General features: G+C 42.0%; 1 protein-coding gene across 1 annotated transcript in view; it reads right to left on the minus strand.

Annotated features, from left to right (window-relative positions):
* The window catches only part of LOC310777997 (uncharacterized protein), a gene marked incomplete at its 3' end in the record, with an annotated part of 90,475 nt that overhangs the window by 55,856 nt on the left and 12,085 nt on the right, over window positions 1-22,534 (minus strand). The window contains exon 2 of the mRNA XM_083638321.1: window positions 18,363-18,540. Within this exon, the coding sequence (XP_083494447.1) occupies window positions 18,363-18,540 (178 nt within the window). The remainder of the gene's footprint in view (window positions 1-18,362; window positions 18,541-22,534) is intronic.

The following is a 22,534-nucleotide window of genomic DNA, read 5'->3' on the forward strand; positions in this document are numbered from 1 at the left end:
ATTAACATCCGTTGAAAACAAACTAGGGGGGGGAGGGAGTAGGGTTTGCAGGGACCGGGGGTTTAGCAGTGGGAGAGGGGAGGAGAAGCTCGCTCACGCATGATTGAAGGCCATGCATATCGCGCACAGCAGCATCCACTAGGGCTCCAATGCGTTGCTACAGCGCGTGCATTATTATATGTACGTTTTCATCTAACATCAACGTGAAACAGGTAGGAAAAACTGAGTGGAGGAGGGCTTTAAATGTAACCTTTAGCATTATCATTATATTATTATAGCATTAAAATGTCTAAAAACGAGTAGACCTATGTTATATATATTCTTTATTTATGAACTTACATTATCCCAAATGTTTTTCAAAAGTGCTCAAAATCCAGAATTTTATTATATTATATCAAATAACACAGACGGTTAGTGTGCAAACTTCCCTAGTCCGAATCCCCCCGCCCCGCGGGGACTATCGGTGTAATTGTCGAGCGCACTTACAGGACTGTTACGTTACGCAACAGGTGCGCTGCGCAACCACAGTGCGCAACACTCAATCAGTCTTCCAGAACATTCGAGGAAGGAGTTGGACAGTCCGTCAGTCATTCCATCTTGTGTGTGCTGTATACTGTGCGTGAATGCAACTGTAAGTCAGTGTTTATTTCCTCACTATAATGTCACTTATAGTTCAGTTTACTTTGATGCATGTTAATTGGGAAATGACCAAACGTAGATAGATTACTGTTCAGTCCAGATATATTCATTATTAATAATAAGACTACCCGGTTGTAATGTCTGTTGTGGGTTTAGTTTGCCCCACCGAATTTGATGTCAATAGCATGCCAGGTACAATGTTACAGATGGGTGATGGGAGATAGTGATGTAAACTAAGGAGTCCTGGATCTGCCATATCAATAAATCAAGAAATAAATAAGCAGATAAATACATATATATGTATCATAAAGATATGTAAAAATAAATGTAGGCACATATTAATTAATATGAGTGACATAAATGTATATATATGTGTATTTTTCTATTTTTGTATGTTTTATATATTTATTTAATGATTTATTTGTTTATTTATACATTTATTTATTTATTTATAAATGTATTTATTTATTTATAAATTTATTTATTTATTTATAAATTTATTTATTTATACATTTATTTATTTATAAATGTATTTATTTATTTATTCATGGCATTTATTTATGTCTGTTTTATTTACCTCCCATTTATTTCTGTGCCTTGTATTTAGTGATGTCTCCTTTGTATTTAGTGATGCCTCCTTGCTTCCTTTCCTTTTCTGTATGCATTTCTGCCTACTCAATGCAAATTAGGGGGCTGGCCGTCATGGGCTCAAGTCTTTGCCTATTGGCTCGAATGCACATTGTCCTATCTGCTCCAAACTTGTCATGCATGATAAGTGTCCATGCCTGAAGATATCTGCACATCAATATCCATGGCATTTACACTCATAGCGCCACCTACTGGCAACAGGAAATTACATGTTTTACACTTAAATGAACTGCTCAGAGTGGGTTGAACACATCCACCTCGGATGTGGTCAGAAAATCCTTTACCACCCAACAGCTTCATTGTGACGATTATGAGTGCTCATTGACCGGCGTGGGCGTGGCGCCATGGCGAATGTTGATGTTTCGCCGTCACACAGGAAGTTGGAGTAACTTCATTGTAGATTGTCCAATCTGCTCCAAACTTGTCATGCATGATAACTGTACATGCCTGAACACATCTAGATGTCAATATCCATTTATAGTCATAGCGCCCCCTACTGGCAAGACAGAAAGTGCTTTGTAACTTGGCCCTACATGCTCACACGTGCACCAAACTTCACATGTTTGATGAGCATCCCAGCCTGAAGACATCTAGATGACCATTTGGAGTTAGAGGCAGAGCGCCCCCTACTGGCCACACAGAAAGCGGTTTGTAACTCGGCCGGACATGGTCACACCCGCAACAAACTTCACATGTTTGATGAGCATTCCAGACTTCACACATGTACATGCCAATATAGCATTATAGGCAGAGCGCCCCCTACTGGCAACACATGAAGTTGATTGTAACTCAACTGAACGTTGTCCTATCTGCTCCAAACTTGTCGTGCATAAGTGTCCATGCCTGAAGATATCTGCAGATCAATATTCAGTGATAGTTACAGCGCCACCTACTGGCAAAAGGAAATGACACAAGTTTTACACGTACATGAACTGCTCAAAGTGGGTTGACCACATCCACCTCAGATGTGATCAGAAAAGCCTCAAGCTCTCGATTAACCTTCATTGTGAGGATTATGAGTAAGACATTGATATGTCAATATCCATTTATAGTCATAGCGCCCCCTACTGCCAACACATACATCGTTTTGTAACTTGGCAGTACATGGTCCCCCGCGCACCAACATACACATGTTTGATGACCATCCCAGCCTGAAGACATCTGGATGACCATTTGGAGTGATAGGCAGCGCGCCCCCGTCTGGCCACACAGGAAGTTGGAGTAACTCCATTGTAGATTGTCCAATCTGCACCAAACTTGTCATGCATGATGAGTGTACATACCTGAAGACATCTAGATGTCAACATCCATTTATAGTCATAGCGCCCCCTACTGCCAACACAGACAGTGGTTTGTAACTCGGCCCTATATGCTCACACGCGCACCAAACGTCACATGTTTGATGAGCATCCCAGCCTGAAGACATCTATAGGACCATTTGGAGTTAGAGGCAGAGCGCCCCCTACTGGCCACACAGGAAGTTGGAGTAACTCCATTGTAGATTGTCCAATCTGCTCCAAACTTGTCATGCATGATAAGTGTACATACCTGAAGACATCTAGATGTCAACATCCATTTATAGTCATAGCACCCCCTACTGCCAACACAGACAGTGGTTTGTAACTCGGCCCTATATGCTCACACGCGCACCAAACGTCACATGTTTGATGACCATCCCAGCCTGAATACATCTAGATGACAATTTGGAGTGATAGGCAGAGCGCCTCCTACTGGCCACACAGAAAGCGGTTTGTAACTCGGCCGTACGTGGTCACACCCGCAACGAACTTCACATGTTTGATGACCATCCCAGACTTCACACATGTACATGCCAATATAGCATTATAGGCAGAGCGCCCCCTATTGGCAACAGGAAATTACATATTTTACACTTACATGAACTGCTCATAGTGGGTTGACCACCTCCACCTCACATGTGGTCAAAAAAGCCTTAACCCCTCGATTAACCTTCATTGTGGGGATTATGAGTAAGACATCTATATGTCAATAGCCATTTATAGGCATAGCACCCCCTACTGGCGACACAGAAAGTGGTTTGTAACTCGGCCCTACACGGTCCCACGCGCTCCTACATCCACATGTTTGATGACCATCCCAGCCTGAACACATCTAGATGACAAATTGGAGTGATAGGCAGAGCGCCCCCTAGTGGCCACACAGAAAGCGGTTTGTAACTCGGCCGTACACAGTCACACCCGCACCCAACTTCACATGTTTGGTGAGCATCCCAGACTTCACGCATGTACACACCGATATTGCATTATAGGCAGAGCGCCCCCTATCGGCAACACAGGGAGTTGATTGTAACTCGACTGAACGTTGTCCTATCTGCTCCGAACCCTGACGCGCGGTGGGTGCGAGGGCCCACGACGCTGCCTGCAGCTTTAATTAGGGCCCGAGCACCGGCATGGTCAGTTGGCGAAGGACCTATTGTATTCCAAAGGATTATTATTAGGGGTCCAAGCACGAAGTGCGTGGATCCCTATTGTAATTGTTCCGATTATTAGGGGTCCAAGCACGAAGTGCATGGATCCCTATTGTATCTGTTCTGATTTTTTTTTTTTTTTTTATATATATTTTCTCCGGTAAAACTGTATGTACAGCAGAAACTGCTCAGCGTAGCCAGACTGGGCACATAGATTGGAAATGTGCCTCACTACTCAGAAACAAAAAAATACCCATACCGGCCAGGAGGTGGCGCTATAACAGACCATTTCGCGTTATGCTCCATATCTTCTGAACCATGTGTCCTATACTCAAAATTTCACTTCTCAGGGATTCCTTGGATCAATATGCATCTATCTATGTAGGCTGTGCCCATTTGCGTCTGCCTAAGTTTTCCGCCATTTTGAATTTGATCAAAAACCTACTTTTGCTAACTCCTCCTAGATCGTTTGGCCAAATCACACAGTTTTGAAATGATAAATCTCTAAACTTTTAATGAAACACACCCCGACACTAAATTGCCCACAACTCATTCACCGGTCAATTACAACTACTGCTGCTACTACTGCTACCAGTCCCACTACTACCAACACTACTATTCCTACTACTGCTACTACTAGGCTACTACTACTACTGCTTGGAAACTGTCAGGTCACCGGATCTCAACCAAATTTTGTTTACTTGTGCACATACCAACTCTGAATAAATGTGCCTTATTTTGTGTTTATTTATCATATATCCCCCAAGTCACCGGATGCTTGGACCCCGCATCGCCGCTTGCGGCTATATTTATTAGGGGTTCAAGCCCTGAAGGGGCTGAAACCCTATTGTTTTTGTGCCGGTTTATTATTCTTGTTGTTCATCTGCCTCAACGCAAATTCCCGTGAGTTGGTAAATGGTAGAGACCTGAAATTTGGTCCAATGACAGATATTGTTGGCAGGTAGCTGCTCAACAAAGATTTTTCGAATCGACCTGAAGGTGGCGCTATAATCGACGGTTTTACGTTAAAGGCCATAACTTCCACGCCGTTGGTCCGATTTTCAAACTTTTTTTTTCCAGATGTTCAGGTGAACCTGCTCTACAAGTTTGCCATAAGGACCCTCAATGTCCGTCTGGAAATTTTTTGGGATATTTGGAAAAGTTTGGAAAACACATTTTTGACATCTCCTAGACCGTTGGACCGATTTGCACCAAAATCGCCAGGAAGCATCTATGGAGCAAGCTCTACAATCGTGATTGGTGGATTTTTGAAATCTACTTTAGTTTCGTAGATATTGATCGTTAAAGTTGTGAGAGGGCGTGGCCTCACAGCTAAATTGTCATAACTTCATGACCGATTAAGGAATCTTCACGAAACTTGCAGGAGGTCTTCGGAGACCATCCTAGACCATGTGTGTCAAATTTTGTGCAATTCGACCAAAAGGGGGCGCCATAAACGCCAGAAATGGGCGTGGCTTAACATAAAAAAGGCTGTAACTCCACAACTGTTTGTCCAATGATCGCGAAACTTGTCAGCTGTATCAAGGAGGATGTCCTAGTCAGAATCAGAAGCTTTGTCATCTGCGCAAGGCTTGAACCCCGGCCATCGCCGCTTGCGGCTATATTTCTTATTATACTTACACTTTGCGCACATTTTTGAGGGTCTAAACATGCACAAAAAGTGGCCAAACTTTGCACATCCGTCACAGGTGGCGAAAAATGTCAGATTTCAAGGTTTTTGGCCAGGGGCGTGGCTAAATGCCTCCATAGTGCCTCCTACAATCTATAAACGGAATAGCCCTCGCACTAAGTTTCACCTACAGCTACAAAAATTGCAGGGCACATGTATCATGGCCAGACTGACGGAAAAGTCTCTTGGTGCCAGGATCCACACCCAACCGGAAGTCAGCCATTTTGAATTTACTGTGCAATATTTCAGACATTTCACCCATTTCCAGGGGTCAGACTTTAACAAACTCTTCCTACGGGGTTCATCAGATCACCCTCAAACTTGCACAGCAGATAGAAGAGACCCCAATGATGAATAGTTATTAAAAGTTTGCATTTACCATGGACGGCGTGGGCGTGGCTACGCGGCGAAGATCGATGTCTCGCCATGACACACAAAGTCGCTGTCACTCGAATGCACATTGTCCTATCTGCTCCAAACTTGTCATGCATGATAACTGTCCATGCCTGAAGACATCTATATGTCAATAACCATTTACAGTCATAGCACCACCTACTGGCAACAGGAAATGACATGTTTTACACTTACATGAACTGCTCAGAGTGGGTTGAACACATCCACCTCGGATGTGGTCAGAAAATCCTTTACCACCCAATGCAGCTTCATTGTGATGATTATGAGTGCTCATTGAGCGTGGGCGTGGCGCCATGGCGAATGTTGATGTTTCGCCGTCACTCGTCACTGGAGTAACTCCATTGGAGATTGTCCAATCTCTGCCAAACTGCACGTGCTTCATATGTGTCCCAGCCTGAAGACATCTATATGTCAATATCCATTTATAGTCATAGCGCCCCCTACTGGCAACTAGGGGGCACTCTGCCTATCACTCCAAATTGTCATGTAGATGTGTTCAGGCTGGGATGGTCATCAAACATGTGAATTTTGTTGCGTGTGGGACCGCGTAGGGCCGAGTTACAAACCACTTTCTGTGTTGGCAGTAGGGGGCGCTATGACTATAAATGGCTATTGACATATAGATGTCTTCAGGCTGGGACAATGAGCAGTTCATGTAAGTGTAAAATATGTAATTTCCTGTTGCCAATAGGGGGCGCTCTGCCTATAATGCTATATTGGCATGTACATGTGTGAAGTCTGGGATGGTCATCAAACATGTGAAGTTTGTTGCGGGTGTGACCACGTACGGCCGAGTTACAAACCGCTTTCTGTGTGGCCAGTAGGGGGCACTCTGCCTATCACTCCAAATGGTCATCTAGATGTATTCAGGCTGGGATGGTCATCAAACGTGAAGTTTGGTGTGCGTGTGAGCATGTAGGGGCGAGTAACAAACCACTTTCTGTGTTGCCAGTAGGGGGCGCTATGACTATAAATGGATATTGACATATAGATGTGTACAGGCATGGACACTTATCATGCATGACACGTTTGGAGCAGATTGGACAATCTACAATAAAGTTACTCCAACTTCCTGTGTGGCCAGTAGGGGGCGCTCTGCCTATAACTCCAAATGGTCATCTAGCTGTCTTCAGGCTGGGATGCTCATCAAACGTGAAGTTTGGTGCACGTGTGAGCATGTAGGGCCAAGTTACAAACCACTTTCTTTGTTGCCAGTAGGGGACGCTATGACTATAAATGGATATTGACATATAGATGGCTTGAGGCATGGACACTTATCATGCATGACAAGTTTGGAGCAGATTGGACAATCTACAATGGAGTTACTCTAACTTCCTGTGTGGCCAGTAGGGGGCGCTCTGCCTCTAACTCCAAATGGTCCTATAGATGTCTTCAGGCTGGGATGCTCATCAAACATGTGACGTTTGGTGCGCGTGTGAGCATATAGGGCCAAGTTACAAAAACCACTGTCTGTGTTGGCAGTAGGGAGCGCTATGACTATGAATGGATCTTGACATCTAGATGTCTTCAGGTATGTACACTGATCATGCATGACAAGTTTGGAGCAGATTGGACAATCTACAATGGAGTTACTCCAACTTCCTGTGTGGCCAGAAGGGGGCGCTCTGCCTATCACTCCAAATGGTCATCCAGATGTCTTCAGGCTGGGATGGTCATCAAACATGTGTATTTTGGTGCGCGGGGGACCATGTCCTGCCGAGTTACAAAACGATGTATGTGTTGGCAGTAGGGGGCGCTATGACTATAAATGGATATTGACATATCAATGTCTTACTCATAATCCTCACAATGACGGTTAATCGAGAGCTTGAGGCTTTTCTGGCCACATCTGAGGTGGATGTGGTCAACCCACTATGAGCAGTTCATGTTTGTGTAAAACTTGTGTCATTTCCTTTTGCCAGTAGGTGGCGCTGTAACTATCACTGAATATTGATCTGCAGATATCTTCAGGCATGGACACTTATCATGCACGACAAGTTTGGAGCAGATAGGACAACGTTCAGTTGAGTTACAATCAACTTCATGTGTTGCCAGTAGGGGGCGCTCTGCCTATAATGCTATATTGGCATGTACATGTGTGAAGTCTGGAATGCTCATCAAACATGTGAAGTTCGTTGCGGGTGTGACCATGTACGGCCGAGTTACAAACCGCTTTCTGTGTGGCCAGTAGGGGGCGCTCTGCCTCTAACTCCAAATGGTCATCTAGATGTCTTCAGGCTGGGATGCTCATCAAACATGTGAAGTTTGGTGCACGTGTGAGCATGTAGGGCCAAGTTACAAAGCACTTTCTGTCTTGCCAGTAGGGGGCGCTATGACTATAAATGGATATTGACATCTAGATGTGTTCAGGCATGTACAGTTATCATGCATGACAAGTTTGGAGCAGATTGGACAATCTACAATGAAGTTACTCCAACTTCCTGTGTGATGGCGAAACATCAACATTCGCCATGGCGCCACGCCCATGCCAGTCAATGAGCACTCATAATCATCACAATGAAGCTGCATTGGGTGGTAAAGGATTTTCTGACCACATCCGAGGTGGATGTGTTCAACCCACTCAGCAGTTCATGTAAGTGTAAAACATGTCATTTCCTGTTGCCAGTAGGTGGCGCTATGAGTGTAAATGCCATGGATATTGATGTGCAGATATCTTCAGGCATGGACACTTATCATGCATGACAAGTTTTGAGCAGATAGGACAATGTGCATTCGAGCCAATAGGCAAAGACTTGAGCCCATGACGGCCAGCCCCCTAATTTGCATTGAGTAGGCAGAAATGCATACAGAAAAGGAAAGGAAGCAAGGAGGCATCACTAAATACAAAGGAGACATCACTAAATACAAGGCACAGAAATAAATGGGAGGTAAATAAAACAGACATAAATAAATGCCATAAATAAATAAATACATTTATAAATAAATAAATAAAATTATAAATAAATAAATAAATGTATAAATAAACAAATAAATCATTAAATAAATATATAAAACGTACAAAAATAGAAAAATACACATATATATACACATTTATGTCACTCATATTAATTAATGTGTGCCTACATTTATTTTTACATATATTTATGATACATATATATGTATTTATCTGCTTATTTATTTATTTATTTATTTATTTATTTATTGATATAGCAGATCCGGGACTCCACAGTAAACGTGCTACTGTTGGCTTTGTGTGATCCTATTGCGTTGTCCTGTATTGCATCATTCGCCATGTTCCACGTGCTTTGGGTTTAGTAGCGGTCTATAGCGACCTCATGGGGACATTTCGAGTACTGTTCAGCAATAGCTGTTTAATTGACAGTTCCCAGCAGATGGCCCTGGTGTTTTGTTCTTTATTCCTCTGAATAAATGTGTATGTGTATGTATATGTATGTATATATGTTTATGTGTATATGTATGTGTATATATGTAGATATATTGTTTATTCAAGGATATATATTTTTGTTTATATCATTCCAGATAACCACACGTTAACCACACATGGATGGCTGAATGTTTATTCATACTGGACATTAAAGACGGTTAATGAAACACTTTGAATGCTGCAGTCTTTCTAACAGGAGACTTAGGCCAGACTTGTATTATAATACACCAGCAGTCATATATATATATTTCACAGTTAGAACAACTCGCTTTTTGTCGATGTCATCATCACAGAGCCAGCTGTTACTTGGATTCTCCGGGCAATTCTAGACAGACAATTGTCCAAGTCCCTCTGATCCGAGTCCCAAGCGAGTCTCAAGTCAATTGGTCCCGAGACTCAAGCAAGTCCCAAGTCTTTCCTTTTGTCGGCAAGTCAAGTCAAGTCAAGTCACAATTAGGGATGCATCGATTATAAATTTTGATGTACGATTATAGTCTGAGAAAAAACCACGATTATCACGGTTTCACGATTATTGTTATGGACGTATAAAAATCACATGAGCATTCTTTAAATAGAGGTTTTATTGTATTTCCCCCACAATCTTAACAGTTGCTGCCTTCCGGAAGACTAATAATACAGTAACCAAAATTAGGGATGCAGGATATGGATTTTTTACAGCCGATAGTATAGGCTTAGGGACCGTTCGTTATTTAGAAAGGGGGTCACTGGAGGAATTTGGTGTGCTTTGAAATAAAAAGCTGTGCCCCTTCCCTGATCAAAATATATTTTTCCTTGACCCTCCCGAAGCGATTTGAAAATTATAATTAACCCTCCCCAAACAATATTGTGGCAAGTTTGCGTGGAAGAATGCAGACTGACACAGATATCTTACTTTTAACCTAACATTTCCAGAAACTCCGGCCAGAGGTGATCAAACACACTAACAGTCTCAGTCGTGGTGGCTACATTGATAGTAAAACTAAACATATCCCACACAAACATTGCCATAATACCACATAATGCAATCAAAACATGAGCACAACATCACTAAACCACGTTTTTAACTGTACAGTAAGAAGCTTCCCACAAGAACATGAACTCCCATAATCCTTTGCGCTTCTTAAGAGCAGAACTGTCACCAATCAGAGCGACCGCCTCCTCTGGTCGCTACATAATGCTATTTTCGCTTGTGAAACAATCTTCAGTCTGTGTATATCAATATTTGTGTTTAAATAGCAGTGAATGACTGATGGAAAAAAGTTAGCCGGTTCTATGTGGCGGACTCTCCACTCTCTGTCCCCCCTCTCTTTCTCTCTCTCACTCCCTCAGCAGACAGGCACAAAGCCACACATGTAAAATCTCCCAGCATCCATTGAGGTACATTTCGATAACAAATAGCATCCAAATTAGCCTAAATAGATAGAAAGGTAGATAGAAATAATGTTAACACAACATGCAATTGTCGAACATTTCAATATTGGACAAAATAAAATCTCGAAATCAAACACAACCCTATGTGAAACATATATGTCATCCTGGTGGTATAAATATCCCTTGTAGACTTTACGTAATTTAGGAGATGAGTGAGCCGTAACTCGGTTCTACTGTGACTTCCTAGACTTATCTGGCCTAACGATAGAGCCCATATATATTTTGTGATGCCATGTCTGTTTGTTTGCTCGACTTTTCGTGCTGGAAATGTAGCCTACTTCCATATTGTGGCACCTAGAGACCACAGCCACAGGCTCCAACGCCGTTAAGGCACACACACCAAGAAGCAGCTTAATATTAAAATAGGAATCTTTATTATCGACAAAAAAATATATATATGTTTTAATTAAAACAGCTCATAGCATCACAGCACAGGTTGGTTGACACTTGTTACATATCACCACGTCATGATAGCACGCAGCAACAATAATTACGTGTAAGGGCTCCCGCAGGATGGTGGTCTTACACTAAGTTATACAATCAAATCAAACTATTAGTATCACAATGAGTCAGCCACTCGCACTCCCGAAAGAAAGCAGCAACAGCACACCAGCCTGTCGCAGCCTCGCTGATATGAACGTATAGGTTACCCCAGCAGTGCGTACAAGACCCCAGCCCTCCGTAGAGGCAAACAGAGCCCACTGATTGGCCAGATACTGTACACGCCTACTGTCTGGATAGGCCAAGCACAAAGATCGACAGATCAGACCGCCAAAGAGAAACAATGCACCGGGACATACCAAACAGTTTGGACAGGAGGGGTGTAAATGAAGCAACTCAGTAGTTGTTGAAGTCCGAAAAGCAAACATTACACACAAACAAAAAGTTTATATATTTTTATCTAATCAAAATTGTATACCCCTCCCCTGGACTCAAATTAAAGAGAATGTACCCTCCCTCAAACTAAATTCAAAACAAGATTACCCTCCCCTATTTTCCTCCAGTGGCTCCTTCCCTAAATAACGAACGGTCCCTTACGCTAACCGATAAATATTATCCTGGCCAATAACCGATACGATAAACATACTATGTTACTTTTTTCACATTTTTGTATTTAAAAAAATAAGTTCTTAACCTGTATTTTATGCACACCTGGGATTAAAAAAAGAAGAAAGAAAGGGCAGATGTACTCAGCAAAGATGGATGATTTAATATCCCATGGCTCTGACCTAATCAAATCTAACTGACATCACTATTGTGAACATAAAACAAACAACATTTCTGATATATGATTGTTTTAGTAAAGTGTATCACTCAATAGTCAATACAAAAAATATTTTATTATTATAAGCGAAAGTCTATAGCTGCTTAGTCTGCAGAAAAAACACAAAAGGCATAGTAACTTAGACTCTTATTGGCATGTTACTGGCAACTAAATGGGCCGTCTGAATTTTGTATTGCGGTCAGTTCTATTGCAGTGATGATGGGGCAGGCATGGAAAGCCTCACTATAAGCCATCATGTGTCGTTTCACTTTTTACTGGAAAATGCTCCCTCTAGATTAAAGAAAGGACACTCTGTGGTGTTGACTGGTGTTTGTTATGTAAATGTGCACATTTGTTTTCGTTGTCTCAGTCAGATCATGACTGCCAAGCAGCTAGCTACGTTAGCTTCACGTTATTAGGCCTACATGTAACGTTAGCGGGTTGATTTTGGAGTTGACACAAACCCTTGATGTTTCTTTTTGTGTAAAGCATGAGGTTCTCTATGGTTTACGCCAGCTCTGGGAGCATGAAGTGCTTTAAATGCGGGGATGTTTGGTCACAACGAGCTCGAGGACCGCTGCCTGTTGAACTATGTACGCTAGGCCATGGCCAGCTAGCTAACATTAGCCACAACAGCTAACGTTAACGTCATTGACTGTATGTTAACGGTAAACAAATCCGCTGCCTCCTACCCACGTTTGGTTTAACGTAACACCAGCTCAGACTTTCCCCTAATCTCAGAAACCTTGCGGGACATGTATTGCAACATTTATTTTGGTGCTGGCGTCCATGGCTAGGCTACCGACTGACTACTACTGGGAGACATGGCAGCTGCCTGTGTTTGGTGCCTCCGCTAAATAGTCCGTGCGTAAACGAAGCGAGAGAGACAGGTTCTTCACGGGAGTTTTAAACTGACGAACTGTTGTGAAACAAAACACTCGGTGTAGCGGAGCCTCTGCGGTTATATAACCGTGACGTTTTAAATCGCGGTTAATAGTCAAACCGGTTAACCCCTGCATCCCTAGTCACAATGTTATTTCAAGTCAAGTCTCGAGTCGAGTCACAGGTTATGTCAAGTCGAGTCACAGGTTAGAAAAAATGACAAGGCAGAGATTATTTAGGCTGCAGACGTGCGCGTTCATGTTAATACGTGCTTGTTGCTCGGACGTAGCGTGTAAACCTAGGCGTACGCCCAGCTGGTGCACTCGGCTGATCTTGTCACAAGTCCGAGTCGAGTTTCGAGTCATTTTCTTCCAAGTCCGAGTCGAATTTCAAGTATTTACCTTCCAAGTCCGAGTCGAGTCAGAAGTCGTCAAATTTGCGACTCGAGTCGACTCGAGTCCGAGTCCCTATGACTCGAGTCCAATTGTCTGATTCTAGACTATTTTCTTACTTTTTCAAGTCACATGACTGTCAGTTTTTAGATATTGGTCGTTTTGAACTATCTTTTGACTGGATGAATGATACCCCTTTTCCACCGACCTAGTTTCAGGACCGGTTCTGGGCCAGAGCCTAATTTTGAACCAGTTCTTTGTGTTTCAACAGCCTAAACACTGGCTCTCAGCGCTGGAAACTGGTGCTTCAGTGGCTCCACTTCTGTCCTGGATCAGATTAAAGAACCGCTACGTCATAGCGTCAGGGGCTGGGGGGAGTCTAACGTGAGGCGAGCTCTGGCTTGACAATGGCGGAACACACTGATAAACACCTTCAGTCGCCCTCTTTTAATGTCCACAAAGTGATAACACACTTTCAGCCCACGCTTCCAGTACATAAGAAACGGCGACGTCTCATCAGGACATCAACATGTAAGTTGCTTATAGGTTTTAGCCATCGTCACTGACGTAACGTAGGTAGAGACCGCTAACGCTAGTTAGCTTTGTTTAACCACAGATTGTAAACTCCACTCTTTCGTTTATTAAAACAATCTTTTTGGACATGCTCACTCTACTCTCACCACCAACAGCTACCTAACTAGCTGGGTTAGCAAGCTACAGCACATAGCATAATCTGAATTACCAAGGTGCTGCGACTTTGGTTGCTAACGTAAGCTAGCTCTCAGCTGGCTATGTAGCGTTTACAGTAATAGTAATCAGCTGAGCAAGTCCTAAAACGTTATGTGACAGGGCTGTAGTGGTATTAAATACAGAGGTGGGTAAACTATCCAATGTGAGTAGTTTACCCACCTTGTTTCACTCAGTCATTGATTGATACAGTTGATCTGAAAATAGGTGAATAAACTGTGTATACCCTCCATTATGCCTCTGCTTTGCTAAAGCTGGTCGAGCAAACTGGCTTAAATCCTCCCATGTCTCTGTTATATTGATCACTAATAATAAAATAGCATTAGTTACCCCGAAACAAAATTTTGTACATTTTAAAGTAAAATGCATGAATCTGATGCACTCTGAGAGCAAAAGGAAGAGGCTAATCTTCACATTAATATCTTCTTCACTGTGCTGTGGGTTTACAATGATGAAAAAAGAATTGTCTAATAAACACAGGTGCAAGCAAAACACTAATGAGGGTTTCCAACTTCCAATCATGGAAGTTTGAAGCCCTCATTAGTGTTTTGCTTGCACCTGTGTTAACCCTGCCTTTTCGACAAAAAAGACCCCGTGAGAAGGATACTGTCCCAACTCCCAGGCTATGTAAATAGCCAACAGTAAGCAACACATGTGACTAAAGTGTGTAGGCTACAATAAAACAGAACAGACAGGTTGCTGATATGGGATTCATGGCTTCTGTTCAGATATGAAACGCATGGCATGTTTGTGCCTTCCAACCATAGCATTAAAGTTAGTCAATCTTTTCTAGTAGAACAATGTACTAATAGCTTAAACTGATGTAGAACCATACTGTAACTGTAGTAGGCTACATTACTGGTTCATTTGAACAAAACATTAAAGTCCCTGGAAACCAAAATCCACAAAAACGTTCTAACTATGTTATTTAGGGTCTTATGTTAGTAATTGTGTGCCTCCGAAATTAGGCTAACCCAAAGCCTTAAAATCGACACTTTTCTACAAGCTTCTACAAGGTACTTCCTCATTGAAGAGAGCAGTGCGCGAGGTGCTAAAATGCAGGAGCTTATGACGTCATAAGCTCTATATAACCTTTGTACACGCGCGCAACCCGCCCTACTGTGTGTGTGTGTGTGAGTAACCTCGCGTCACCAGGCTGTGTCGAGCGCTATGCTGTTCTCTCTCTCTCTCTCTCTCTCTCTCTCTCTCTCTCTCTCTATCTCTCTCTCTGGACGTGAGAGAGAGAGAGAGAGAGAGAGAGAGGAGCACACAGAGTGGGAGACAGACACTCAGCGAGCGCTGTGGGGGCAAAGAACGGACAGAGATCTCTTCCTCTCAGAGCCGCGGAGCAACGCGCGAACACACACACACACACACACACACACACACACACACACTCACCCAATCTCTCTTAAATTCTCTCTCTCTCCTTCTCTCCCTCTCTCTCCGAGAGAGAGAGAGACAGAGAGAAATTTCCCTGCTGCAGACGGGACACGCCCACACAGTCCGCGGGAGAAAATACTCTCTAAAAAATAATTGATTCTCATGAGTTTTGCCATGACTGTCAAACCTAAATTTATATACTTTGCGACGTTCATCATCGTTCAAATTTGGCTGGTGGCTTATTAACATAGGGTCCTGTGATGTGATGAACTCAAAATGCTAAATAATAAAGAAATATTTCTGGTTTCCAGGGACTTTAAGAATAAGAGCAGCTTATGGAATTTATAAATGTCCTTTGTAACAGCAGTGTAGAGAAATATCTGCAAATGACATCTCAAAGACAGGATGCTGTTGAGAAATATTTGAGGCTGTCTTCAATTGTGCTAAAACAACATTGGTAAGCTTTGTACAAAGAAGATACTGTTGCATTAATATTGGTATCCTATTTTATGGTTAAGTAGCCTATATTTGCTATTGGTATTGTTATATATTTTTTTTTACTGGGAGTAGCCTACTCACGAGTCTTTCAGGCTGCAGTAGTGTCGTTAAGTTAAGTTAACAAGCAGCTGGGTGCCAGCCGTGGTTCTCTCTCCCTCCCCCGCTCTCCCTCTGTCTCTCGCTCTCTCTCTCTTTATCTCTCTTTCCCTCTCTATCTGCTTCGGTCTCTCGCGCTCTATCTCGCGCAAATGTGGGACATCTAAATAGTTTATTACGTAGAAATAAAATAAAAAAATAATCTGGCCAGTAGGGGTTGCACGTGCATCCGGTGCACCAACGTATAATCGCCAGTGCACTCACTTTCATGTCACCACCTGCGCTCCCTTTAGGTCGTTTTACACTACAACAGACAGCAACAGAGGCAGAAACACTGAAATTATTTAGTCTTATATTTTATTATCTTATTATTATAAACCAAACCTCAAAAATAACATGCTTTGCTCATAGTCTTCAACTAAACCCTAAATATCGCAGTATAAAACATGCCTAATCCGGCCTTGCATTAGTTAATGATTAGTATCGAAGTTCCTGAGTAGAGTAGTTAATTAATACATAATGATTACTAAATGTCAGCTCATGAATATAGTAGTTAATCATTAGTTACTGATTAGTCGGTCAGTTCCATGAGTAGAGTAATTAATCGTTCGTTAATGATTAATAAATGTCAATGCGTGAATATATTAGTTAATCATTAGTTAATCATTAGTTAAGGTCACATTGTGAGTATAGTAGTTAATCATTAGTTCATGATTAGTTGTTAGTTCCTTAGTAGAGTAATTACTCATTAGTTAATGGTTAGTCAATGGTCAGTTTGTGAGTATATTGTTAGTTACTCATTACTTAATTATTACCTGTCCATTAGGCACTATTTTTGTGTACCCTATTGTAAAGTGGTGCATCATACTCAGTAGTTTATGAATACTGAATTATTACTTAATTATTATCTGTCTATTAGTTAGTCTTTTTGTGTACCCTATTGTAAAGTGGTGCATCATACTCTGTAGTTTATGAGTACTGAATCATTACCTGTCCATTTGTTACTCTTTTTGTGTACCCTAATATAAAGCGAAATATATCCTTATCAAATGAACACTCGCTCCAGGTGAGATTTGAACCCTCAGCCCCAAGATTCTTACATTGTAAGTCTGGTTCTCTACCATCTGAGCTAACCAGCCTGTTGCTACTATCGATATGTAGAGCCGGAGACCAAGTATTATAGTTTTGAAGGTATATTCCACCCAAATACTACTTTCTGTCAAAGTACTTATAGTTTTGAAGGTATATTCTGCGCTTTAAAACACAAGTACTTAGACATAAGTAGTATTTGGCTGAAACATACCTAAGTACTTGGACATGAAGTAGTACTTGGATGGAATATACCTTTAAAACTATAAGTATTTGGAGAGAAGGTAGTATTTGGGTGGAATATATCTTAAAAACTATATGTACTTGAACAGAAAGTAGTATGTGGATAGAACATACTACTTAGTCTCTGACTCTACAGACCCCTAGTATGGCTCTACCAAATAACAGGCTGGTTAGCTCAGAGAGAACCAGACTTACAATTTAACAATCTTGGGGTTCAGGGTTCAAATCTCACCTGGAGTGTGTATTTGATAAGGATATCTTTCACTTTATATTAGGGTATACAAAAAGAGTAACAAATGAACAGGTAATGATTCAGTACTCATAAACTACTGAGTATGATGAACCACTTTACAATAGGGTACACAAAAAGACTAACTAATTGACAGATAATAATTAAGTAATGATTCAGTATTCATAAACTACTGAGTATGATGCACCACTTTACAATAGGGTACACAAAAAGAGTAACTAATGGACAGGTAATAATTAAGAATGAGGAACTAACAATTAACTATATACTCACAAACTGACGATTGACTAACCATTAACTAATGAGTAATTATTCTACTAAGGAACTAACAACTAATCATGAACTAATAATGATTAACTACTATACTCATAATGCGACCTTAACTAATGATTAACTAATGATTAACTAATATATTCATGCATTGACATGTATTAATCATTAACGAACGATTAATTACTCTACTCATGGAACTGACCGACTAATCAGTAACTAATGATTAACTACTATATTCACAAGCTGACATTTAGTAATCATTAAGTATTGATTAGCTACTCTACTCAGGAACTTAGATACTAATCATTAACTAATGACTACCTACTCATTAACTATGATTAACTAGTGATTGACTAATGACAAATTATTCCTTAGCTACTCATTAAATAACTATTTAATGTTTAACTCTATTATGGTTTTCATGTCGGTCACGAGCCAAATAACCCCCATGTTGAAACTACTGTATGTGGAATCTTGCTTTAACCTCACGCTAACCCTGCATGAGCCCCAAAAATGTGTGGGGCTGTGAGGAAACTGTCAAACGCCAACCCCCCCGCCCCCTCCCCCATACCTGTGTTCTGCTTCTCCACCCTCTCCACCTTGGCTCCCATCAGATGCAAGTTCTCTCTCAGCACTTTTAGCTCCATCCAGACATCGGGCTCGGTGGTGGTTTTGACATCGACCTCCCCGCCCAGGGGCCCGGCCAAAGCCCCCGGCCCGAAATAACAGCACAGCAGCAGCAGCAGCATCTGAGACACAACAATCATAATCTTCATGGTCATCATTCTCTTGACACTCACCTCGTTAAATACCCACCTGGCTCCCTCCCTCCCTCCTGGCTCCGCCCCTCTCCCCCTCCTAGCTCCACCCTTGAGAACACATCATGTGTCCTGTCCCACAGCTGGGACGTCCAACTGAAGACAAGATTCCAACTTTCTACTTTAACCAAACAATCTCAAGTATCAAAAGTACTTGGCAGACGCTGAATTGAAATACTTTGGCTGTCACTGATTTCCTGATGCTGTCAATCCATCTCAAACCAACACAAAGAATTCCTTAGTTATTGCTTTTTCACACAAGAGGGGGAAATGTTTGTGTACCTGTTGAGCAAGATAATGATGAATGTACCTCCATCATTCGTTTGTTCTGACTCTGAGTTTTGATTGTTTTTATCGTTTTAGTGAGCTTTACTTGACTAATTTTAACCAGTTTTTACTAATTTTAACTACTGAAAACGACCTCTAATGCTCTGTGCTAATCAAGCTCTTCTGTGGACATATGGAGGCACAGAGCGAGTATACAGATAATAATATACAGTTGTATATAGGGGTGCTCCCATCTGGCTAAGCCACGATCCGATCCGATTCCGATTCCAGTTTTTCTGGTAAAAGCAAGCACAATGTTACAAGTGTTATATATCATATCATTCTTATGTAGTATTTCAGGGACATGTGATCCTGAAAATGATTCAAACTGGTCTATTGACAATTCTACTCTCTCAGACACCCTTGAATTTGCACACCCACATATAAAATCAACCTGTGCTTTCCCTTTAACATGGCACAGTCGAAGTATGGCATATCTGCATCCAAATTCACGTTGTAACTTTGCACAGCTGCAGTATTTGCTAGTACTGTATCGTAAGACTGTTTTACAGTTCCTCCACTTGGCTCCCATCTTCACTCTTTGAGAAGCATGATATCAAAGGAGGGCACCTCTTCCATGAGGTTGAAGTGTATTGTAATGCTGTTACTGATGTTGGCTGGTAACATACAACCAAACCCAGGTCGTATTGATGGAAAATGTTTGCTCACTCCAGATGACTTTCTACAAAGGAAAGGCTTAGGCTTTTTCCATTTAAATGTACGTAGCCTCATTCCTAAAATGGATATGATTAAGATATAGGCTCAAACAACAGATGCAGACTTCATGGTATTTTCTGAGACTTGGTTAAAGGAAAGCATTCCTGACAGTGAAATTGCAATGAGTTGTTATAATGTGTTTCGTTCAGACAGACAAGGTAAAGGAGGGGGTATAGCTATCTATGTCAAAACCAAATTTAGAGCAACAGTGATCAAATCTGTATCTATACCCAAACAATTTGAACTACTTGCATTAGATATTGACTTTGCTACTGACTGTCACATTGTATTGGTTGGTTGCTATAGGCCTCCATCTGCTGTTAAAGACACCTTGATGTCACTATCAACTCTACTGTCAGACTTAAAAAATAAAGACATGATTTTAATTGGAGACCTAAATTGGGATTGGCTGTCACCTGCTGCTGCTGATGTAAAGAATTACTGTGACTCACTCTAGGGGAGAGCAGAGCAAGGAACTAACCATTCTACACTAAACCGGATATTAGTGTGATGGGTATATACTGTGTACCACTCTCATAACGTGTGTATCACTTAGGGTGTCGAGTCATAGTTTATTTTTTTATTTGTCTTTATTGAATGTTCCAAAACTGCATGTTTAATTAAGAATAGGCTAATGATTATTTCCGCTCACCACTTATTTAATGTGGTTACTTTACTTTGTGGTCACTTTATGTATTTGTCCAATGGGTCCAATGGCATTGCTCTCTGTCAGAACTTGCTTGGATGTCCTGATGTTGGTTTGTCTGCGACAAGTTATATCATATCTACTAGCCTCTTCATTTTGTTCTCAGAGTGCACCAGATTAATGCATTTTACTTTAAAATTTAAAAAATGTCTTTGTCTAGGGGGACCACAGCCCCACTAGATACCCCCCAGTCAGAGTCCTATTACCTTCTTGGTGGTGCAACCCCTGTTTGGAAAGCCTAGAATCGCCTATGATTGTATTATTTGACATACTTAGTTTTGTGCAGAAATCCATTTCTACCTGTATGTAACAGTGAAACTATATAAATATAATAATTCTTCTACATTCTCTAATTGTGTTAACTTCTTGTAAGTGAAATAGGCTAATGCTGACATCTCTGGAAAGGAGACAAACCAGAGGCAGAACATGGCAGGGAATTGTGTGAATACTCCACCCAGGGCAGCTGGCTACTCCAGGTTGTGGGATTAGTGGATGCCAAACAGCGAAGAGTGGTCTCCAGGTCCTGGTTGAGCCGCTCGGTCTGGCCATTGGACTGAGGGTGATAACCTGAGGACAGGCTGACAGAGGCGTTAAGCAGATAACAAAATGCCTTCCAAAAACGAGAAGTAAACTGGGGACCCCTATCTGAGACAATATCCTGTGGCAGGCCATGTAGTCCAAACACATGTGTGACCATGAGTTGAGCCGTCTCGGCAGCTTAGGGTTGGGCACAAAGTGGGCAGCTTTGGAAAACCGGTCTATAATGGTGAGTATAGCAGTGTTCCCACTGGAGGGAGGCAAGCCTGTAACAAAGTCTATGGAGATATGAGACCAGGGACGTTTAGGAATAGACAGGGGATGAAGGAGGCCGGAAGGTTTCTGTGTAGGGACCTTGTTCTGAGCACAGGCGGCAACAAAAGAGCGGACATCCACCCTCATGGTAGGCCACCAAAAACGTTGCCGGACGAGAGACAGAGTGCGCTGAGCTCCCGGATGACATGCCAGGTTGGAGGAGTGCCCCCACTGGAGAACCCCTGACCGGGCAGACAAGGGGATGAACAGACGATTTGGAGGCCCCCCGGTGGGCCCCGGATCCAGTCGCAACGCCTCCTGGACCACCGACTCAATAGCCCAGGACACAAGGGACACGATACAGGCACTGGGCACAATGGGCTCAGGATCCCTCTCAGAAGACCCAAACTGGTGAGAGAGGGCATCGGGCTTCATGTTCTTCGAACCTGGACGATAAGACAGAGTGAACTGAAACCGATCAAAAAACAATGCCCACCTGGCTTGTCTAGAGTTAAGTCTTTTGGCTGACCGGATATATGTGAGATTCTTGTGGTCCATCCAGATGAGAAATGGATGAGCCGCCCTCTCCAGCCAGTGTCTCCATTCATCCAATGCCAGCACCACGGCCAACAACTCCCGGTTCCCAACATCATAGTTTCGCTCAGCAATTACCAAATGTTTTGCATGAAAGTGGAGGCAAACTAATTTGCACTCCGTGCAACACTGTCGTGGAGGAACACAAACGGAAATCGTCACTGGACAGCCACTTTGCTAGGGCGAAGCATTTGACACACACACACACACACACACACACACACACACACACACACACACACACACACACACACACACACACACACACACACACACACACACAGGTGGCATATTTAGCTTAGGGTCTAGTTGTTTGAATATTTAACAATGAACAATGAACAATGAACAATGAACAAGGAACAAGGAACAAGGAACAAGGAACAAGGAAGGGATGAGGAGGACAGGGAAGGCATGAAGGTGATGTATATGATTGGGTATCAAAATAAGTCATACAAATTGTTACGATGAAAACTGGGACAGCAAAGAAATAGAAATAAAGGAAGAACTTGAGAAATGGGGTAATAAATTAAATAACTATAAAACTAGAATATTAATAATAAAAATGTTTGTTTTATCCAAATTATTGTTTTTAGCAACCGTTTTCCCCCCCAAAGCCCAGACACTAAAGAAAATTGGTAAATCTATAGTGAACTTTATATGGGGAACCACCAGGGAGGTCACACAAAGGCAGTTACTCTATAAGAGTAAAAAGGAGGGAGGCCTTGGGGCTGTTGATCTGGGGTTAAAATTAAACATCGCTTTTTGTAAGAACGTTGCATCAGCCATAGA

The sequence above is a fragment of the Poromitra crassiceps genome, assembly GCF_964638095.1.
Source record: "Poromitra crassiceps genome assembly, chromosome: 6".
In the NCBI taxonomy this organism is placed as follows: Eukaryota; Metazoa; Chordata; class Actinopteri; order Beryciformes; family Melamphaidae; genus Poromitra; species Poromitra crassiceps.